The sequence below is a fragment of the Passer montanus genome, unplaced genomic scaffold (assembly GCF_014805655.1).
Source record: "Passer montanus isolate IOZ18808 unplaced genomic scaffold, ASM1480565v1 scaffold109, whole genome shotgun sequence".
Classification (NCBI taxonomy): domain Eukaryota; kingdom Metazoa; phylum Chordata; class Aves; order Passeriformes; family Passeridae; genus Passer; species Passer montanus.
Window position 1 is genome coordinate 2,727,138 of NW_024357502.1, and position 20,213 is coordinate 2,747,350.

At 53.4% G+C, this 20,213-nt stretch overlaps 2 protein-coding genes across 2 annotated transcripts; both read left to right on the top strand.

Moving 5' to 3' along the window:
* The first annotated feature begins 989 nt into the window (after positions 1-989).
* FASTKD5 (FAST kinase domains 5) lies at positions 990-7,942 on the top strand. Its single transcript, XM_039724290.1, has 2 exons — positions 990-1,057; positions 5,299-7,942. Exon 2 carries the CDS (start codon positions 5,339-5,341, stop codon positions 7,739-7,741), a length of 2,403 nt encoding a protein of 800 aa, XP_039580224.1. The 5' UTR covers positions 990-1,057; positions 5,299-5,338; the 3' UTR covers positions 7,742-7,942.
* Positions 1,000-17,952, top strand: UBOX5 (U-box domain containing 5). Its single transcript, XM_039724303.1, has 5 exons — positions 1,000-1,057; positions 9,907-10,003; positions 11,222-12,398; positions 15,333-15,494; positions 17,164-17,952. The coding sequence occupies exons 2-5, from the start codon at positions 9,950-9,952 to the stop codon at positions 17,376-17,378; spliced, it is 1,608 nt and encodes a 535-aa protein (XP_039580237.1). The 5' UTR covers positions 1,000-1,057; positions 9,907-9,949; the 3' UTR covers positions 17,379-17,952.
* The last annotated feature ends 2,261 nt before the right edge of the window (positions 17,953-20,213 follow it).

Below are 20,213 nucleotides of genomic sequence, written 5' to 3' on the forward strand. Positions count from 1 at the left end.
TCTCAAAGACCATAAATCCACTCCTGCCACGGGCAGCGACACCTCCCGCTGTCCCAGTGTTATCGGCAACAGCCAGATCAGGCCAAATGAGTAATTTGAGAAAGATTAAAATTCAAAGAAGACAGATTTTATTTCACAAATCTAAATACAATCTCTGTCAGCCACAATCAAAGGGACAGCGCCAAGCCTGGGACTCAACACAGGGCGAACACAGACCTGACCCCCTCTCACATCAGATCTACCGAGTTCACAAAGTCCGTTCGGTGAGCCCTGGTTATGTTCTGGTTTTTATTGCCTGGAGCGAAGTTTCCTTTGTTTCTTTCTTTTTCCCGAATATTCATGTGGTCTTCATCGCCTCTCCATCCGGTGTTGCAAGAATTCTATCTTCAAGTAGACAGAACCGCGTCTGGGAAAGATTTGAATTTTCAAGGTTTGAATTTTCATGCAGTCCTCTGTCCAGTGTTGGAGGAATAGGAGCAAATTCCTTCATTTGCAAATCAGGATTCCTATTCAGTAACCACCTGAGCTTTACAATCCAGCGAGGTAACAGATTTCCCAAACCCTGTGTAAGATTACTAAAACCTGGGTGCTTTTTACAACGTACATTCTACAAACATGATTTTGTGAAAAGCCAATCATAAAATACGCATTTTTCACACCAGGACACCCCTGGGTGCGCAGGCACCCAGCGGGTTTCTGCCCCCCGCACCCACAGCCTCACAGAGCCTCTGGGCGGGAAGAGGCCTCAAAGACCATAAATCCACTCCTGCCACGGGCAGCGACACCTCCCGCTGTCCCAGGCTGCTCCCAGCCGTGTCCAGCCTGGCTCTGGGCACTGCCCGGGCTCCAGGGGCAGCCGCAGGGCTCGGGGAGGCCGCGACGCCTCAGGGGCCGCGCGGGGGCCGTCATGGCGGCGCCCACGTGACTCAGGGCAGTCATGGCGGCGCCCATGTGACTGGAGGCCGCACGGGAGCCGGAAGTGGCGTCACCGCCGCGCGACCGGAAGCGGCGGGAGGAGGCGAAGGGGGCAGGAGGAGGAGGCGGCGGAGCGGCTCCGGTGAGTCCCGGCCCCTTCCCCTGCCCGTTCCCCTCCCTTCCTCAGCCCCTTTCCCCGTCCTCTCCCCCTTCTTCCCGTCCTCTGCCCCCTGCCCCAGCCGCCCCCTCAGCTGGCGGGGCCGCCCTCGTGCTGCATCGCTCCATATGCGGATATGTGTGTGTATATATATGTGTGTGTATGTATGTGTATATATGTGTGTATGTATGTCTCTGTGTGTTCGTGTGTTATGTGTCTGCAGCTTCCAGCCCTGCCCCTGCAGAAGGGAATTGCACGGGAATGCTCCAAGGCTGGAGCCCCTCTGCTCTGGGAGAGCTGGGAATGCTCACCAGGAGAGGAGAATATTCCAGAGAGAGCTCAGAGCCCCTCCAGGGCCTGAAGGGGCTCCGGGAGAGCTGCAGAGGGACTGGGGACAAGGATGGAGGGGCAGCACACAGGGAATGGCTCCCAGTGCCAGAGGGCAGCCATGGGTGGGATTTTGGGAATGAGGAATTGTTCCCTCAGGGTGCTGAGCCCTGGCACAGGCTGCCCCTGGATCCCTGGCAGTGCCCAGGCTGGATGGGACACTGGGAGGTGTCCCTGCCATGGCAGGGGGGTGGAATGAGATCATCTTTAAATCCCTCCCCACCCAAACCCTTCTGTGGCCTCACAAGAGAAGGAAAAACCACAAACGACCCAAAAGGTGACAATTTTGTGCCCTGACAGCACAGCCTGTTGGGGAAATAAAATCCCTTTTGTGCTGCTCCCCTCTCCAGCCCAGCACAGAGTTCACTCAGGCTGTTGGCCAAAAGGAGCTGTTTTATCCTCAAAATTCAGCATTTTATCATCACAATCCAGCATTTTATCCCCATCATTTATCCCCTGTTCATTCATTTCACATCCCAAGCAGCTTCCCTCTGCCCTTTGCTGGAAGCACAGGATGAGTGGCTTCCAGAAACCCCTCAGAATGTTCCAGAAGCCCTGAGAGCATTTTTGGGATGCTCCCCTTGGCCAGGCTGAGCCCCTGGGCTGGGTGGCATTCCTCTGGGAATGTTCTTCTCCAGGTGTTTGCTGGTGACACTCAACCAGAGGTGTTTCCATGCCTGAGCAGCTCCAAAAAGGGCATTCCCAGCCTGCTCCAAAATTCCCTGGGCTCCTTGGAAGTGAAAATGCTGCAGAGACCTGCCCTGAGCTGGGATGGGAGGAGGAAGGAAAGGGAGGAATATTTATTCATAAATAAACCCTAATAACCCATAAAAACAAAACCACTTTCCACTAAAACCCTAAACAGCAACAAACCTTTACTAAATCACAGAAAAAAATGACTCCTGTAGTAACCCTTAACCCAATCAAAACAAAGCCAAATGTAAAAAATGTACTCTGCAACCAAAAACCATTGTTTATCTTAAAACCTTTAACAAGAAATACCTGGGGACACTCCAAACCAACCACTAAAAGTTTAAAGTCAAAGCTGCAAAAAATGTAAAACCAACTACACTCCCACAAAAAAAGATAAATTTTAACAACTTATAGAAAAAAAAAAGGGGGGGAAAGGAAAGGAAAGGAAAGGAATGGAAAGGAAAGGAAAAGAAAGGAAAGGAAAGGTAAGGAAAGGAAAGGAATGGAAAGGAAAGGAAAAGAAAGGAAAGGAAAGGGAAGGGGCAAATCCAGGGGAAGTGTGGGTGGAGCTGGAGGAGAAGTGGTCTGGAAACTGGAAAGATCACAAAGATTTGGGCCAGGGGAGGGAGAAATCAGGGAAAAATCACTTGGAGCAGCCCCGTTGCCCTTGAGGGTGCTTGGAGCTGTCTTGTCCCACCCCAGCCTCACTCAGCTGTGTGTGCTCTTCTCTTTTTGGCTGGATGTGGAGCAAAGGAGGAGAGGAGCAGCCTCTGCACTGCCTGGATTCCCAAATGTGTCCCAGCTCCACAGGCAGGCCCTGCAGGATGTGGAGCTGTTCTTGGCAGCACATTCCCCAGGCCTTTGATTCCCTGCCTTTGAGCTGGGGCTGTTGCTGCTGGGAGGGGCTCTGGGAGCAGCAGGGCTGGATTTCCTGGGGAGAATCTCCTTTCACAGCAGGGAGGGGTTGGTTTATGTCAATAACCTGGGGTTTGTTAGCACAAAAATGGATAAAGGTGCTCAAAAGTCGAGTCACACAAGGAAATCTCTGGGAAAGGCTCGCCTGGATCACCCTCCTCTTGTTCAAGGTGATTTTGGGAGCTTGGTCCAACCCCTCTAATGGTCCAGGCTGTGTGAGGTGCTGGAGGAGGAGATGTTGAGGGGATTTCTCCTTCCCCCAGGCAGGTGCTGTCCCCTTGTCCCCTGTCTCCAGCACGAGGCCCCTTCAGGCTGGACACCACAGCCCCTAGAGCCAGGAGTGATCATTTTATCAGACATTCCCTGAGCTGAGCAGGAGAGCTTTGAAATCCAGCTCTTGGTTTGTGTTTTCCTGTCCAGCTTCTGAGGTTTTTCCGTTCCCTGCTCCTCAGACAGGCAGGAAGGGGCAGAGTCTCTCCTGCCTGGCAGGATTTGACTTCTCTTGCTGGGATGGGACAGTGACAGCTTTGGAACAGCCTGGGGTCTGTGGGACAGAGCCTGATGTGCTCCTGGGGCTGCCTCAGGGTGTTTGGAGGTACAGATAAAAGTGCCCAGTGCGTTTTTGAGCAGCTCACAACATTTACAGATCACCCTAAAACCACACTGGCCTCTCTTGTACCCTCCTCCTTGCATGGCTCTCCCCACAAATCCACATTTCATTTTCCCTTTCTTTTCTCTCAACCCCCCCAGCACCTCTTGGTCCCAGCCCAGCTGTTTTTTTCACCTCTCTGCTGGGGTGGTTTCTGCTCCAGCATCTTCTCCTCCCTCTTGGCTGGTGTTTGCTGCCTCCAAGCTGTGCCCATGGAGCAGAGGATGCAAGATCTCCTCATCTCCTTCAGTAAAACAGGCTTCCAGAGATGCAGTGGATGTCCCATCCCTGGAAGTGTCCAAGCAGGGCTTGGAGCATCCTGGGAAAGTGGAAGGTGTTCCTGGATCCTTACACACCAAAAAAAATCCAGTTTATGCTCAGCCAGAGCAGCACACTGTGCTGCTCACACACCCCAAGCCCACCTCTTGTGCCCCAAAGTGCCCATTTTGCTGCTGCAAAGCTGAGTTTGCCTGCACTGATCCCACATCTTGCTCCATCCCTGCTCAGGAAGCTGTGGATACAAGCAGAGCTCCCAGGGCTGTCCCTGAGGATTCATCTCCATTTCTGTGTGGGGAGCACAAAGTGTTTTGCAGTGGCAGCATCTCTGCCAGGCTTTGCCTTTCCCGATTGCCCAGCTCCGTGTGGTACTGAGGGGTTTTCAGGAGCTGGATAACACCTGTGTGATGGATATTTGGGTGAGATAAGGATTTGAGGGGAAAATCTGACACCTGGTGCTTTATTTATTATTTTTTTTTTGGTGGTAAACAGGGCTGCTTTGGCAGCCAGTGCAGGCTGGCAGCGCCCAGCTGGACTCCCACGGATTTCTCATCCTCACCCTCCTGTGTAGCAGCTTCAGGCAGGAGTTAGGAAGGCACCAGCCATTTTTAAGCCTCCTCTACCCTAAAACTCTTGGAAATGCTCTCAAATCTGAAGCTTAAAGCTCTGTTCCTGGGATGTAGCATCACGTAATGATTTGTGTTACTTCTCCCCTGCTCTTTCCCACTTTCCCACTTTCTTCATTCCTCCCACCTCCATCTGCAGGTTCTGGGCCAGCTTTCACTCTCTGCACTGGTTCTGTGGAGATTTTGCTCCACATCTTGTCTCCAGGTGCAGAGGGCACCGTGGATGTTTGGACAGCTTCTCAGGTGGTGGTCAGTGATTTAGACCACGCTGACCAAAGCAGCAGAATGCTCTGTCTGAACACACAAAGCTTCTTGAAGCTGCAGCTCTGCTACAAAAACACATTTTTGTTGTTCAGAATGAAAGACAAGCAGCTTGGATCTCTTAAAAATGAAAAAACAATGATTTTTTTTTCTTAACTCTCCTATCTGTGCCAGGTTTCTTGTATCTGCTGAGTAGCAGGTCATGCCTGGCTGCCTTCTACTCCAAGCCCATCTCACCTGGGAGCTCATCCTGAGCTGCCTTTGCATGAGGTGACATTCCATAGTGGCTTTGCAGGGACCCAGCTGCCCTGGCCAGGGGAGGCACCGGTGCCACCTCCCTTTGGGGTAGCTAAAGGATTGATTAAAAGGTGCTGCCTGTGAGGTGGAGGCCTCTGACTCTCCGTCTGCCCTTTTTTCAGTACCTGGAAGCAGTTCTGAGCCCCACTAAAGTTGAGACCCATGGCTACGGTGCTAATGTGCCGAAGATTGCCCAGGCTGGGCAGGGTGACAGCGATTTCCACCACAGCCGAGCGCAAGGCCGAGCGTGGGAGCAGCAAAAGCAAGAAGGAAAAGAGAGATAAGCCAGGAGCAGCCAAGGCTGGGACTGAATCAGGGGCTACAATCCAGCTGCTGAAGCCACAGGACTACAGGGTGCTGTACAATCCAGCTGCCTATGCCAGAGGCAGGGCTGGCACACAGCAGCACGGGGATAGGGACAGCAGCCAGGCCCTTGGTGACACGTTCACCTGCCCTGGCACTGTGCAGGCTCCACAGACATTCCCCACTGCCTCTTCCCAAGCTTTGCCACCCGTCAGGAATGCCCTGCCCAAGCCCAAGGCCAGCATGCTCCTGGAGCAGACCGTCCCGGCCACGCTGTACAAGGAGGAAGCAGAGAAGGAGCAACGGGAAGTGCACGACTCCAAGGAGGACCCCCGCACGTTCCAGAAGGGCAGGCCTGAGTACAGAGCTCTCACCTGTGACAGCGCTGAGCCAGCACAGACCCTCCCTGCAGAGGAAGGGGACTGCATTTTACAGAGTGTGGCTGGCTGTGAGTGCAGCCCAGGAGCTCTCACGGATTATTTCCTCAGGCTGAGCCGTTTGCCAGCGGAGCGCCGCGCGGCGCTGGTGTCCGACGCCAGGTTCAGTGCCCTGTGCCACCGAGCTGTCACGGCCATCAGGCTGTTCAGCACCCCAGATCTCATCCAGATTTTAAAGGCTTGTGTCCCCTTGGCCATGCCAGCCTCCCACCCCCTGCTCAACGCGTGCGAGGCCGAGTTCTGCCGGCGGGCGTGGGACATGGGCCTGGAGCAGCTGCTGCTGGTGGCCGATTGCTGGCGCTGCCTGGACCGCAGCGTGCCCTCCTACCTGGGCATTCTGTTCAGCTATGCCAACCTGCACTGGAAGAACCTCACCTTGCCCCAGTTTGTGCAGCTCCTTTACATCATCGGGGAAGGCCGGAGGTCGCCCGCGGACTTGGCGCAGAAGGTGGAGAGCACCATCCTGAAGCACTTGGACGCCTTCACCTTGGAGGAGCTGGGTGCCATCTGCCTGGGGCTCTTCAAGTCCCTCAGTGGGATTTCTGAGCATGTCATGAGGAGGATTGCAGACAGGGTGTCCCTGCAGATGGAGGACATGAGCACCTACGCCTTGGTGAACGTGCTCAAGATGCTGCGCTACACCCGCATGGACCACCTGCCCCTCATGAGGGAGCTCGGGAGGGTGATTCCTGCTCGGATTCCTGCAACAAACATCCAGGGCATCATGCACATCACTCTCACCTATTCAGCACTGCACTTCTTTGACGAGGATGTTTTGGCTGCTGTAGCCACCTCATTGCCTTCCAAGGTGTCCTACTGTCGGAGCAAGGATGCTGCCAAATTCCTGTGGTCGTTTGGGTGCCTGGACTATGAACCTCCCAATGAGGAGGAGTTTTATTCCAGCCTGATAAAGCAATTGCATGCAAAACTCCATGAGTTTAGCAAGTTTCCAGAGCATCTCCTTACTGCTCTGCTCGGCCTGGCTTTTGTCAAACGCTTCCCAGAGGAGCTGATAGACTTTGCTTTGAGGGAGGAGTTTGTCCAGAAAACCAGAGGTAGCAAATACGAGCTCAAGAAGGACCTGTTCACCCTTGGTAAGAGCGTTGAAATCGAGTGCCCGACCTACCAAGGCAGCCACCTCACCCCTCAGCTTTGTCAGGAGTTCACTGAGATGGTCTCAAGCTTTGCAGAGAGGGAAATCTACGTCAGGCCTGAAATTGTGGAAGCCACGTCCCTCCTGGAGAGCATGCTGGGAGGCCCTGAGTACGTGAAGAACCACATGATCCTGCCCCACACCCGGTCCAGCGACCTGGAGGTGCGTCTGGCCGCCGATGGACGTCCCATCCCTTTCAACTTCAAGGCTCCTGTGGCAGCCAAGAAGCTGAGAGACATGGGAGTTAGTCTGACAGATGATTTAATGGCCCAGCTCTTACAGGGCAGAGCTCACAACCAGCGTCCCACAGAAGTGGGAAATGACACCGGGATTCCCGGACAGGAGAGAGGGGACACAACAGGCACGCTGTGCTTGGGTGGAGCCCTTTCTGCAGGTGCCACATCACAAGCTGAGCCTAAACCAGGGCTCTGGCAGCCTGGGGAGGTGAGGCTGGCACTGCAGGTGTCCAACAGGAACCACTTCTGCTACGGCTCCAGGCGGCTGCTGGGGCTGCACTGCCTGAAGCGGCGGCAGCTGCGGCTGCTGGGCTACGCCGTGGTGGAGATTCCCTTCTGGGAATGGTTCCCTCTGCTCAAGCGTACGCGCTCCGAGAAGCTCAGCTACCTCCACTACAAAGTGTTCTGCCCAGCTCTGCTCACCAAGGCTGCCTAGTGGGGCAGGGGCTTGCTCAGAACCTCCCCAGTGCATCTCCGTGCCTGGGTGCTGGGTGAAATGGTCTCTGGCTGTTGGCTCAGTTGTTGCTCTGTGGCCATTTCTGCTCTGGTGACATCTGTACTTCCCATGTTCTCCTTTTGTACCTGGATCCTCAGATACTTCCACCACAAATAAAAGCTCCTAATGATTCATTTTTCACTGTGGTTGCTTCTTTCTCCACCCTAAATGAGAGTGGTTGGATTTGGTGCCTCTGTGAGAGCAGGAACAGAGCATGTATAGTCATGAGGCTGAGCTGGGTGCCAGGAGCACACACACAGCTATTTCCTTGTGTTTCCATCCCCATGGGGCTGGGGCTGAGGGCACAGCCTGGCTTTCTCCTCAGTGAGGCTTGGGGTGCTCTGACCTCAGGACTTTTCATGCTCCAAGGACTTTATTTGGTGTCCACCATGCAGCAGCTCCATAGTCCCACACAGGACACCAGGAAGAGTTGTGGTGACAAACTCCAGACAGTCTGTTTAAAACTCCTCGTCCAAAACCACTGAGGATTCTTTTCAGGTCTGTGTTTCACTGCCTCAGTCCAAAGATCTTTGTTCACCTTAGGGAAGGCACACACTGAAGAGAGGGGAAAAAAAATCCAGCCATAAGTAAAAGCCAACTTAGTGACTCAACTTTTGCCATGAGATTTGTAGCAGTCTTTCAGTAGAAGGGAATGCAGTGACTTGGAAATGCAGAATAATCCATTTTCTTACTAAGAAGTTTTCTTACTGGCTGTTATTGAGACTGGAAAAATTAACCTGAGTCTCTCAGGGTCACAAACAGGAGCAAATCCTATAAAATACCACACAGAGCTCCTCATGTTGCAGGAGAAATCTTCAGCCCAGGAGAGAGAGAACAGGGGGAGAATCCTGAGTTTTCCCAAGGAAGGGAGCAAGGAGAGTTGGTTTGCCACTTGTCATAACACCAGTGCTGAGGGCCAAGTGAATTTACCACTTTTGGTTCAAAATGAGGCAAAAAGAGCAGTTTTGAGGTGCAGCCTGTAGGTGAACTGTCAGTCTCCTGCAAGATGTGAGTTCCAAAAGTCAGACCAGTTGAAACAGTTCCCCACTGGCAGCCCAGAAATTTTCAGACTCAGAAAGACAGGAAAGTAGTGTTGGAGGAGAGTTGGCGTGTGCTTGTCCTGCTCCTTGAGCAGCAGGAATTGCTCCTGATGGCTGCCAGACAAATTTTGGGATGGAAGTGCTGCTCACCTGCCCGTTCCTCTTCACACCTGCTTCATTTTCAAGGCATTGTGACCAAGCTCTGCTCTCTGCAGGTGCTCTTGGGTTGGGTTTTATCCGTGGGATTTGTGCCTTGAATTCCACCTTTCTCCTTGCAGATGCAGCACAGGGAGCTCATTAACTCTGCCTTTCCAACGTGCCCCCAAAGGCCAATTTCATTTGGGCTGAACCAACAGATCAGTGGAAAATCATTAAAGAGCTGCTTGTTCTTGAAGGAGGCAGCGAGTCCCTCATTTGCAAGGTTGCCCAGGGCAGTGACATTTTAAAGTTGGGGTTAACATGAGGTTAAAGCTCTCACCTCACAGATAATTTCATTCTTAAAAGAGATCTGAGACAGCCAATTCCAGTCACTTTTGGTTTTGTTTTTTTTTCAATGGGAAAGAAGGTGTGTTCAGTTGAGTTTCTTTAACGAATGCTGGCAGAAGAATTTGGTGTTCAGATCCCAGACATCTCCCTCAGAGCTACTCCGTGCCCTCTGCTCCCTTGGAGTTATTTAACACCAATTACTAATATTTGTGGTTAATCTTGACTCACTGTGACAGCCTCCTGTGCTGTGCTGGTGCTTTTCTGCACCTGCAGAACTCCTGCATCTTTGATAAACCTTCAGCTCTAATTACTGATCTGTTCATAGGAGGTTTTAGTTAAAATAGCCATTTTATTTTTGCTTTTTCTCCACAGGTTCACTAATTAATATTAATGTGATTTTTTTTCCCCTCAATCTCATCTCTCCACCACATTCATTTGGGTTTGTATTGGCTTCACCTCCTGCACTCAGATCTGAGCTGCATTTTAGGAAATCCCAATCCTGTAACTCACCCAAAACACGAGGTCCCTTCACTGCTCATGGATATTCACTTCCTTTATTTTTAATTTCTTTTTTCCAAGCTGACTCTGATGCTCAGCAAGTGACCTGTCTCCAGCTGCCAAGATGGTAATAAACGTCTGTCTCCCACAGTTCAAGCCAAGAATTCACTGCAACAAGGTAAAATAGTGAGGAGGGTGTTTTGGGGAGTGGGAGGGATGGAGGGATTAGGTGGAATTATCCTGGGGGGGAGTTGGTTCACTGCTCCTCTGGGATAATCAGCATCACTGCTCTGATGTGGCACACACTAAATACTGGAGGGAAAAGCCCAAATTTTGCAGGACCTCATAACCAGACAGCATGATGTGCTTTCAGGTATAAGTTCTTTGACTTGAGATCTCTTTTTCCCTGCAATGTTCCAACTTTCCCTCTGCCCATTGGAACTCACAGCTCTTGATAATGTGAAATTATCAATTAATGTGAAACTGTGAAATGATAACTCGGTGAAGTTACCTTCCAAGTATTTCTGGTTTCACTCAGCACATCAGAATCTCTTTAAGAAACTCGGTTTTCATTCAAATCTGTTTTTTAGTTGTAAGTTTCCACACCAACTCACTCCAAAATCCAGGACAGCCTTGGCATTCTAAAAACTGTGATGCAAAAGCAGCAGTGCTGGAATTTTTTGTGGAGAGACCCAGCCATGCCACAGAGGTTTGGTGTGATTGTCGTGCTCAAAACCATATTAAAAAGGTGGAATAGATAGATTTTCCTCGTTTTTATTTGTCCATTCAGCAAGTGCTGCACATTTCTCAGAGCCTGGGGCTCCCAGGAAAGGGAATGGATTGAACCAGGCTGCCCAAGAGCAGAGCAAGGGTGGGATGGGATGCTCCAAACCAGACCCAGCCTGCATTGATGGATCTCCCTCAGGGATGGGTGGGGTGGCTCCCAGAGGCTGATTAACATCCAGAGTTCCTCTGGGACTCTGTAACTGTGATTCCAAGTGCATTTCCACGTGGATAAGTAGGCACAAAGAAAATCAGGAGTTCCTAAATAGGGAGACTGAGAGAGGAGATTCCCACCTTCCCTACGTTCATCCTCTGCTCCCAGCCACCCTCTCCTCCCTGACTTATCTCACTGACCCAGCCAAAACCACAAATTATCCCTAATTTTCACTCTTCCAGCAGTTAAGTCAGGTCTGCCCATGGTGACAGAGGGTGCAGGAAGAGGGGAGGGCGGAGGGTGGGAGTGCTCTGCCTTCCAGCAGGGATCTGCTGCTCGGCACGTAACCCTCAGCCTTGGCTCCTGGTTGGTGTCATCCTGAGAATCTCTGGATTTGTGAAACTGCCTTCCTTGTGTTTCCTTGCTCCAACCTGACCCCAGTTTTGGTCTGGCACGCAGATCTCAGCCGATGGCTACGAGGTGGAGAACCTGATCTCCGAGGACCTGGCCAGGAGGAACCGCGGCTTCCGCAGCGAGTACTTCATCAAACCCCCGGTGCACGTCACCATCTCCTTCCCCTTCAACGTGGAGATCTGCAGGATCAACATCGACGTCTCCTCCGGGGGCTACCAGACCTTCTCCGGGCTGGAAGTTTACACCTCTACCTCATGCAACAAAACCTCTTGGCAGAGCCCTGAGGGGCAGGGATCAGGTCTGCCCGGGCAGCCCGTGTCGGACAAGGACACCTTCACTCTGGTGGGCAAAGCTGTCTTAAAAAATCAGAGCAAAGTGACTTTTGGCCACAGAGGCTTCAAGCCGAGGCCTCCCTTCCATCAGATGGAAAATGTCTTCTCCTACCCCGGCTCGGTGTCCCAGGATCTCTGGAACAAGGGGCCGGCCTCGCTCAGCAACGTGTCCCACCTAAAAATCTGCATCACCCACGTGGCCGGGGGGGGCCTGCCCAGCATCAAGAGGCTGGAGGTGTGGGGACAGCCTGCCAAGTCCTGCCCACAGGAGGTGATCGAGGGCGTCTTCCAGGTGGCCTCCCAGTTCCTGGCCCAGGACAGCGGCAGCCTGAAGCCGGAGCTCTGGACGCCGATGGAGAGCGACTGCGTCCCCTTCAGTGCCAACGAGCAGCAGACCCTGCACAAGCTGGTGGACGTGGTCCAAGACATCCCTGAGGAATTCCTGGACCCCATCACTCTGGAGATCATGACCTTACCCATGCTGCTGCCCTCTGGGAAGGTGATTGACCAGAGCACCCTGGAGAAGTGCAACCGGAGCGAGGCGTCCTGGGGCCGAGTTCCCAGCGATCCCTTCACGGGCGTGGCCTTCAGCCAGCACTCACAGCCCCTACCTCACCCCACCCTCAAGGCCAGGATAGACCACTTCCTGCTGCAGCACAGCATCCCTGGCACCAACCTGCTGGGGAGGGCTCACGCCCCGGAGAGCCTGGTGCCCTCCTCCATCACCATGTCTTCTCTGAAAAGGAAAATGGACTGCATGGATCAGGGCTCCCTGCAGCCGCCCTATTTTTCTGCTACAAACTTACTTGTCACTGCTACCTCAGAGAACAGTGCTAAAAAAATGAAAACTGACAGTGAGTCCCACTTGATCCAGATGGACTGTTCCACAGGTATCGTGGCTCCCCAGGTCACCTGTCCTTGAGTGGTGGGACAGCCCCAGGCTGGGGTTTCAAACCAGGACAAATCCAGTGCAAGTTCCCATCACACCTCTAGAAAGCTTCCAGGCTGTGTTTGGCTGGTGGAGCTGGGTCATTTCATCCACCTGCCATGTTCCTTGTTCAGTGTTTCACAGCCTTTGTTTGTTCAGGTCACCCTGTTCCCCTTTTAGTTTGGATTTTCTTTCTCTTCCTTCCATGTGGAGACAATATTTTCCTCACCGTCCTGGTTTGAAGTTTCTTTATCCAGGGGGATTTATTCCTGCAAAAAACAGGAAAAGAAATGTCTGGTGCTGCAGTGGTGATGGCACAGGGAGTCCTGGCTCATCATGAGGAGGGAGGTGGGAAGGAGAGCAGGGATGGGGCACAGAACAAACCACAGCAAGGGAATTGCAGCAGGAGGGACAGCTCAGCCTGGGAGACACTTGTACAGAATTTGCAGGTGGTTAAAGCAGAAAACCTGGTAGAGGCTGAATGAGACAAGAAATGTGACTTGTGGCTGCAGGGGAAGGGAAAGGCTGCTGGTTTCCCTTCATCCATCCCTTTCTCAGTGATGCTGGGAATGCAAAATGTCCTGCAAATCTGGAGACAAGGAGGCTCAGCTGGGACCTGGTTGTTGTCAACAACTCCCTGACAGGAGGGGGGAGCCAGGTGGGGTCAGGCTCTGCTCCCAGGGATCAGGGACAGGAGGGGACAAGGCTTGCACCAGGGGAGGGTTAGGTTGGATATTGGGAACAGTTTTTTCACAGAAAGGGTTGTCCAGCCCTGGCACAGCTGCCCAGGGCAGTGCTGGGGTTCCCATGCCTGGAGGGACTTCAGAGCCATGAGGATGTGGCACCTGGGGACAAAGGGTAAATCCAGGTGTGGGGGATTTCATGGTTGGCTCTCTGGGCAGGTAGCCCAGTCTCCTGGAGTGCTCCAACCCAGTGTGGTCTGTTCTCTCAGTCTGCCCAAAAACATTTTGAGGACAAAGCTTAGGTGGCTGATTTTAAAAAAAAAATTCTTCACTTGAAAATAATTGATGTCAGGAAGAGTAGGGAGAAGCCAGACTGCACATTTCTGCTCTGATCCCTCAGCCTAGAGCTCATTCCCTGCTTTAGGAGGAATCTTTGGTTGTTTTGGCCGTGGGGGTGTGTGACAGCTCCCACCAGGATGTGCCCCAGCCCCACAGGAGCAGGAGCTGCCCTGTGGGTCCTGGAGCTCCCGGGGCAGCCGTGTCCATACATAAATAACAGCAGAGTGCTCAGCCCATGGAGCTCGTGCTTCACTGGATCATCAGCCTTGATTGGTGGAGGAAATGTGCAGCACCAATTGTGAGCTCTTCCTCTGGGAGCTGGATTTAACAGAATTAGTGATGCAGACAACATTCTCTTAATGCCTCGTCTCAATTAGCGCCGTCGGTGCTGCACAGGGCAGCCCTGCAGGGAGGGTCCAGCCCTGGCCCCGTGGCTCAGAACTGGGACAGAGAGGGAAAAACAAGTCCCACAGATTTTATTAATGTTCTCTGTGAGCTGCGTGGAGCAAGGCTGGCAGCACTGGGCTGGGAACCTCGGGAGCCAGCTGGGATTTCAGGGAAAAACAGCTTCCTGGGTTGTTTGGAGTTTGGTCCTTTTTCAGTCCTGCAGGCTTCTACAACTCCTTGGAAGGAGGGTGCAGCCAGGTGGGGGTCAGGCTCTGTTCCCAGGGAACAAGAGGAAATGGCCTCAGGGTGTGCCAGGAGAGGTTTAGGGTGGTATTAGGGAACATTCCCTGGTGCAAAGGGTTCTCCAGCCCTGGCACAGGCTGCCCATCCTGAAGGTATTTCAAAGCCATGTGGGTGTGGCACTTGGGGACATGATTTAGTGATGGCCTTGGCAGTGCTGGACTCCATGATCTTGGAGGACTTTTCCACCCTAAATTATTAATTATTCTGGTCCTGTGTAAGTTGGCACTGGGGCACTACATGAATGGTGATGATGCATAGGGCATTTCACCTCTGTGACCCAAAGCAGAGGCACTCCACCCCAAATCCTGGCCCCTTGGTGGGGAAAAGAGACCTCTCAACAAAACTAGTGGCAGGGCTCCTAAAATCCTCCAAGGTTCAGAGCCAAGGCAGTGTTTGCATCACAGATTCTTTTTCCCAGCATCTGCTTCTCCTTCTTTTTCTTGCCTTTGCAGACCTGGTGTTTTCCTTTGCCGACCTGGTCTCCATTTCCCTTTGCACACCTGGTCTCTGTTTCCCTTTGCAGAGCTGGTTTCTCTATTCCCTTTGTTCCCTTTGCACAGCTCGTGTTTCCCTTTGCACACTAGGTTTCTGTGTTCCCTTTGCACACCTGGTTTCTCTCTCTGTTCCCTTTGCACACCTGCTCTCTCTGTTTTTCCCTTTGCACACCTGCTCTCTCTATTTTTCCCTTTGCACACCAGGTTTCTCTGTTCCTTTTGCACACCTGGTCTCTCTGTGTTGCCTTTGCACACCTGGTTTCTCTGTTCCCTTTGCACGCCTGATCTCTCTCTGTTCCCTTTGCACACCTGCTTTCTCTGTTCCCTTTGCACGCCTGATCTCTCTCTGTTCCCTTTGCACACCTGGTTTCTCTCTCTGTTCCCTTTGCACACCAGGTCTCTGTTCCCTTTGCACACCTGCTCTCTCTGTTTTTCCCTTTGCACACCAGGTCTCTGTTCCCTTTGCACACCTGATCTCTCTCTGTTCCCTTTGCACACCTGGTTTCTCTCTGTTCCCTTTGCACACCTGGTTTCTCTCTGTTCCCTTTGCACACCTGATCTCTCTCTGTTCCCTTTGCACACCTGTTCTCTCTCTGTTCCCTTTGCACACCTGGTTTCTCTCTGTTCCCTTTGCACACCAGGTTTCTCTGTTTTTCCCTTTGCACACCAGCTCTCTGTGTTCCTTTGCAGAGCTGGTGTCCCACGAGCAGAAGCTGTCGGAGAGCCTGGACACTGCCCTGACCTCAGCTCTCAGCTCCATGCCCTCCTTCACGGCCAAGCTGATGAAGAGCCAGCAGCAGGCTCCAGGAGAGGGGGGCTGCAGCACTTCCTGGAGCCTGGGCACAGTCCTTGGTGAGCAGCAGGCACCTCTGGAGCACCTCTGGCAGCTGGGGCTGGGATAGCAGGGATTGTTCACACCCCAGACTTTTATTTATTCCATATAACAATATTACATTGCCTCCCAGCAAGCTTTACTTCACAATCCTTGCCTCTGTCTGAGCAGTTTTGCTGGTTCATTCTCTCACTGAGGCAGGTCAGACCTTGCTGACCTTGTCCATGCCCAGGGTCAGGGCAGGCTGTGGCACCAGTGCTGTGATTCTCCCATGTTCCTGGCTGGCTGTGCTGCCCCAGGATGGTCTGGGATGGACACAGTGCTCAGCCTGCTCCAGCTCAGCTCAGGCTGTTCCCTGAGCTCTGCAGTTTGGGCTGAGAGGTTCAGTGGTGCCTGTGAGCTGTGTGGAGCAGGGGGAGCTGCCACGAGGGTGGAGAATGAGTCTGCTGTGAGATGTAAACCCAGCAAATGCTGCAGCCTTCCAGTGCTTGGAAGGGCCTTGGGAAAAAGAGGGAGAGTCCCTTTTTATACAGACTGGACAAGGGGGAATGTTTGTGAACTAAAAGAGTAGGGTGAGATTGGATATTGGGAAGAAATAGTTCCCTGTGAGGGTGCTGAGCCCTGGCACAGAGTGCCCAGAGCAGCTATGGATGCCCCTGGATCCCTGGAAGTGCCCAATGCCAGGTTGGGCATGACTTGGAGCACCCTGGACAGTGGGAGGTGTCCCTGCCATGGCAGGGGGTGGAATGGGATGGAGGCTTCATGATCCCTTCCAACCCAAACCATTCCCTGATTGTTTGGAGCACCGTGTGACATCCAGCCCTCAGCAGGAGCAGGTGACAGCAGCAGCACCCCAGGCCAGCCAGCTGTGTGTGTGCCCAAAATCCCATCAGGATTGAGTGTGCAGGATCCAGGCTGCCCAGCCACTCCTCCAGCTGTGCATGCATTCCCAGAGTGATTCCTTTGGGGTGCAGGGAAGCACTGATCCTTCACATGTCCCTCCACATGTCCTGGCTTCGCTCCCCTGGGTGAGGCTCTGCCTGCCCATGGCTGGGAAGGGGCTCCAGAGGGACCCAGGGAAGGGCTGTGTCTGTCTGTCTGTCCACCTGTCTGTGTCTGTTTTTGCCTCTCTCCCCTCCCCACACAGCCTCTGCTGTTTCACAGTGACATTCAGCTCCTCAGATTTCTCCTGTCCCCTCTGAAACTGCTGCTGTTGGAGAGCTGAGCAGCCCTGGACGGGTGGTGTGTGACAGGAATGCAAAGTGTCCCCTCAGCTGTTCCACCTGGGAATGGCAGCGGAAGGCAGGCTGATTGCATCTCAGTAAAAGTGAAAAGCCCTTTTTTACAGTCATCTGTCCTCAATTAAAAGCCTGATTGTGCCAGTGCTGATGTGATCCATCCCTTTCCGAGCACACCCTGCCCTGGGAGCTGGACCATTCCCTCTCCTGGTGACAGCAGACTGGCACAGTCCTGAGTCACAGCTGTGCCCTGAGCCTGCAGGACCTGTGGCACTTCTCACACTCCCTGCCTAATCCTCTTCTCCTGTCCCTTTGTTTCATACTCTCCAACTGTGCCAGGGGAGGTTCAGACTGGAGGGATCAGACTTCGGGAGGGGCTGGAATCACCAGGAAAGCCTGGACATTGCTTCACTTTTTCCAACCTGCTGATTCTCTGATTCTGGATTCGCAGAGCACGGCAGGAGCAGCCAGAGCCAGGCGTGTGCTTCCTGTGGCAAATCCTTCTCCTGCTACTTCAAGGCAGAGCCGGTGTACCAGCTCCCCTGCGGGCACCTGGAGTGCCGGCCCTGCCTGGCCGAGCGCCAGAAGGCTCCGGCTTCCCCCATCCACTGCGGGAGCTGCAAGAGGGCTGCGGCCTCGCAGGACGTCAGGAGGGTTCACTTCTGAGCCCCGGGGCTGCCGGCGGGACGAGGAGGAGCTGCTGCTGTGCCCCGTGTCCACACGGAGCCGCCCGGGAGCCGCAGAGCGGAGAGGACTCACTCGGTGTTGTGCTTACGGAGTAGTGGGGGGTGGGGGGTTAGAGCCCGAGGATGACAAAAGCCATAGCTTCTTTATCCAAGGAACATGTATTTATCCAGGACTGGTGTCCGAGCGCTGCCCCGGGGCTCAGAGGTTTAGCACAGGTGCCTTTTGGACCAGCTCAGCTTCCCCCCTGTGAGTTCAGCCACGTGTGACCAGCAGCCACCCGGCTGTGGAGCAGGTAAAGCCCTTGTGAGTGACAAACAAAGCCCCCCCCCGGCTTCCTCCCCTTCCCCACCTCGCTGTGCCTCCCTGCTGGGGGTGTCTCACCCTGGAATCGGCAGGAGAGGCTGAGGTGTGAGGAGCTGGCAGTGATCTCACCCTGCTCATCCAGACTCTTGTAGAAAAGCCATCCCATCCCACCCTCGGTTTATGTCGTGTGAGCAGCCCAGCTCCTGGCTGCCTGATAGACATTTAAGCCTTAATAAAATGTTTAAAGTCAGGTTCTCTCTGTCTCTGGCTGCTAATTGATCTCATCCTGAGGCTTAATGGTGTCATGGAGTGAATCTCTTGGCAGAGGAGGAATTAAAGAGGCAGGAAAAAGCCAAACCACCACAGAGGAGCTGCAGGCCAGGGGTTTCAGAGGGGTCCTGGCAGCAGCCTCGTGCATCACAGGGATGAGACTCAGACACCTGCACCCACGGGGGCTTCAGAGAGCTGCTCAGAAAAAAGCCAGACAAAAAACAACTTGGCTATGTCCTGTCCTGGATATGCCAGGGTACGGTGACATCAAGGGGTTGTCACCTCCACACCCCCCTGTTCTGGGCCATAAGAGCCTCCAGCTGACTCAGCTCACCTTGGTCACACTTTTATTTGCCTCCAAGAGGCACCTGAGCAAAGTTGTCGTGTTCTGGCATGGGAAGGAGCTGCTTTGTGCTGGCCCCACACTGATCCTGACCCTGTCTGCGTCAGCCCATCTCCATTCCCTGCAAAAATAGAAAACCACACTTCTTAAAATAATAAACGCTCAGAAAATAGGCACAAAATTCCTAAAAACGCCACGATTCAGAGGCAGTAGATGCACTCCATTGCAGTGCTGGTGTCGTGTTTGCAGTGAGCCATCCCAGGCTGATTCAGCTCTCACACCTCCCCCAGGGCAGGGAGAGGATGGGGAGCCATCAACCAAAGCCATCAACCAGAGCCAGCAAAGCTCGCATGCTTCCAGAGCCACCGGTTCTGACAACCCCTGCAGTGCCCAAAAGTTCCTCGTGGTGTGTGAGGGTGGGCAGTGATCCAGCTGGGAGCCATCCCAAATTTCCTCCAGGTTCCCTTTGTTCTGCAGGGAGGGGCAGGAGCAGGGGTTGGAAGGGAAAAGGTGGTGCTGGGACATCAGGGCTCATCTCCACCTCACTGCAGGTTCTCAGAGCCTTCATCCCCCAGTTTCTCCTCCCCAACCCTCTGGGACCCTTGGCAGCACATTTCACCTGCTGTGTCCCCTCTTGCAGAGGATCCAGGGATAAATTTTGCCACATTTTTGGAGCTCAGGGAAGGATCACCTGCCCCAGCTGAGTGTGAGTCCCCCTGAAACCCCTGCGGGCAGCAGGGACCCTCTCTGCACCCCGAGATGGGGGATGACAGAGCCAGGAATTTCCTCTGCCTGGACCCACAGCAATCCCTCTTCATCTCCCTCAGGGATGCCACCAGCACGTTAATTCCCAGCCCCAACCCTGCTCTCTCCCTGGGAGCTGGGGAATGGAGCTGATTGCAGCCTGAGCAATTTCCTCTAATGCTGTCCTTCAAGCATTTTTGGGACAAATCCATCCCTCGTTGGTCAGTGACCTCCCGGCGTGACGTCCACAGCCCAGCAGGATGGATTTGGCCGTGGAAACGATCAGAGCAGTGCCCCAGCCAATCTTGGCTGCCTTTAAAGAGGCATCAAAGCTGTTTTCCAGCTGTCAGGGAAGCAGAGGAGCATCTTTATCTGTGATGAGAGGGGAGGAGGTGCAGGAGCCTCCTCCCCACCTCCCGTCAGCCACGGGGCCACGGTGACAGTGACAGAGCCATTTGAGGAGCACCAGAGCCCCCAGGCAGGAGCAGGGAGCTCTCCCTCGCCAGCCTGGAGCCTTCAAGAAGTTTCTCCTTCCCTGCTGCATCCCCCTCCAGCCACGGCAAAGGCAGGAAATGCACAAAGCAGTGAAATTCATCCCATTTTCCAACATTCCTCTGGTTTATCCTGGTGGAATGTTGTCACTAGAAATCAGTGAAATTCATCCCATTTTCCAGCATTCCTCCGGTTCATCCTCACTAGAAATCAGTGAAATTCATCCCATTGTCCAGCATTCCTCCGGTTCATCCTCACTAGAAATCAGTGAAATTCATCCCATTGCCAACATCCTCTGGATTATCCTGGTGGAATGTTGTCCCTCTCCTTTATCCTGGTGAAACTTCGGCCCTGGGAGCTCTGTGTGCTGCAGCCAAGCTCCATCACCTCCACCCCATCCCAAAGGGACTCCCACAAACCTCGCTGGGGCTCCAGAGCTAACGAAGCTCCTGCTGTTAATGAAGGAAGGGGGAGGTTCAGGTTGGATATTTGGGAAGATTTCTTCATGGAAAGGGCTGTCCAGCCCTGGCACAGCTGCCCAGGGCAGTGCTGGAGTCCCCATCCCTGGAGGGGTTTAAAAGCCATGTGGATGTGGCATTGGGGACATGGATTATTGGTGGCCTTGGCAGTGCTGCGTTAATGGACTGGATGATTTTGGAGCG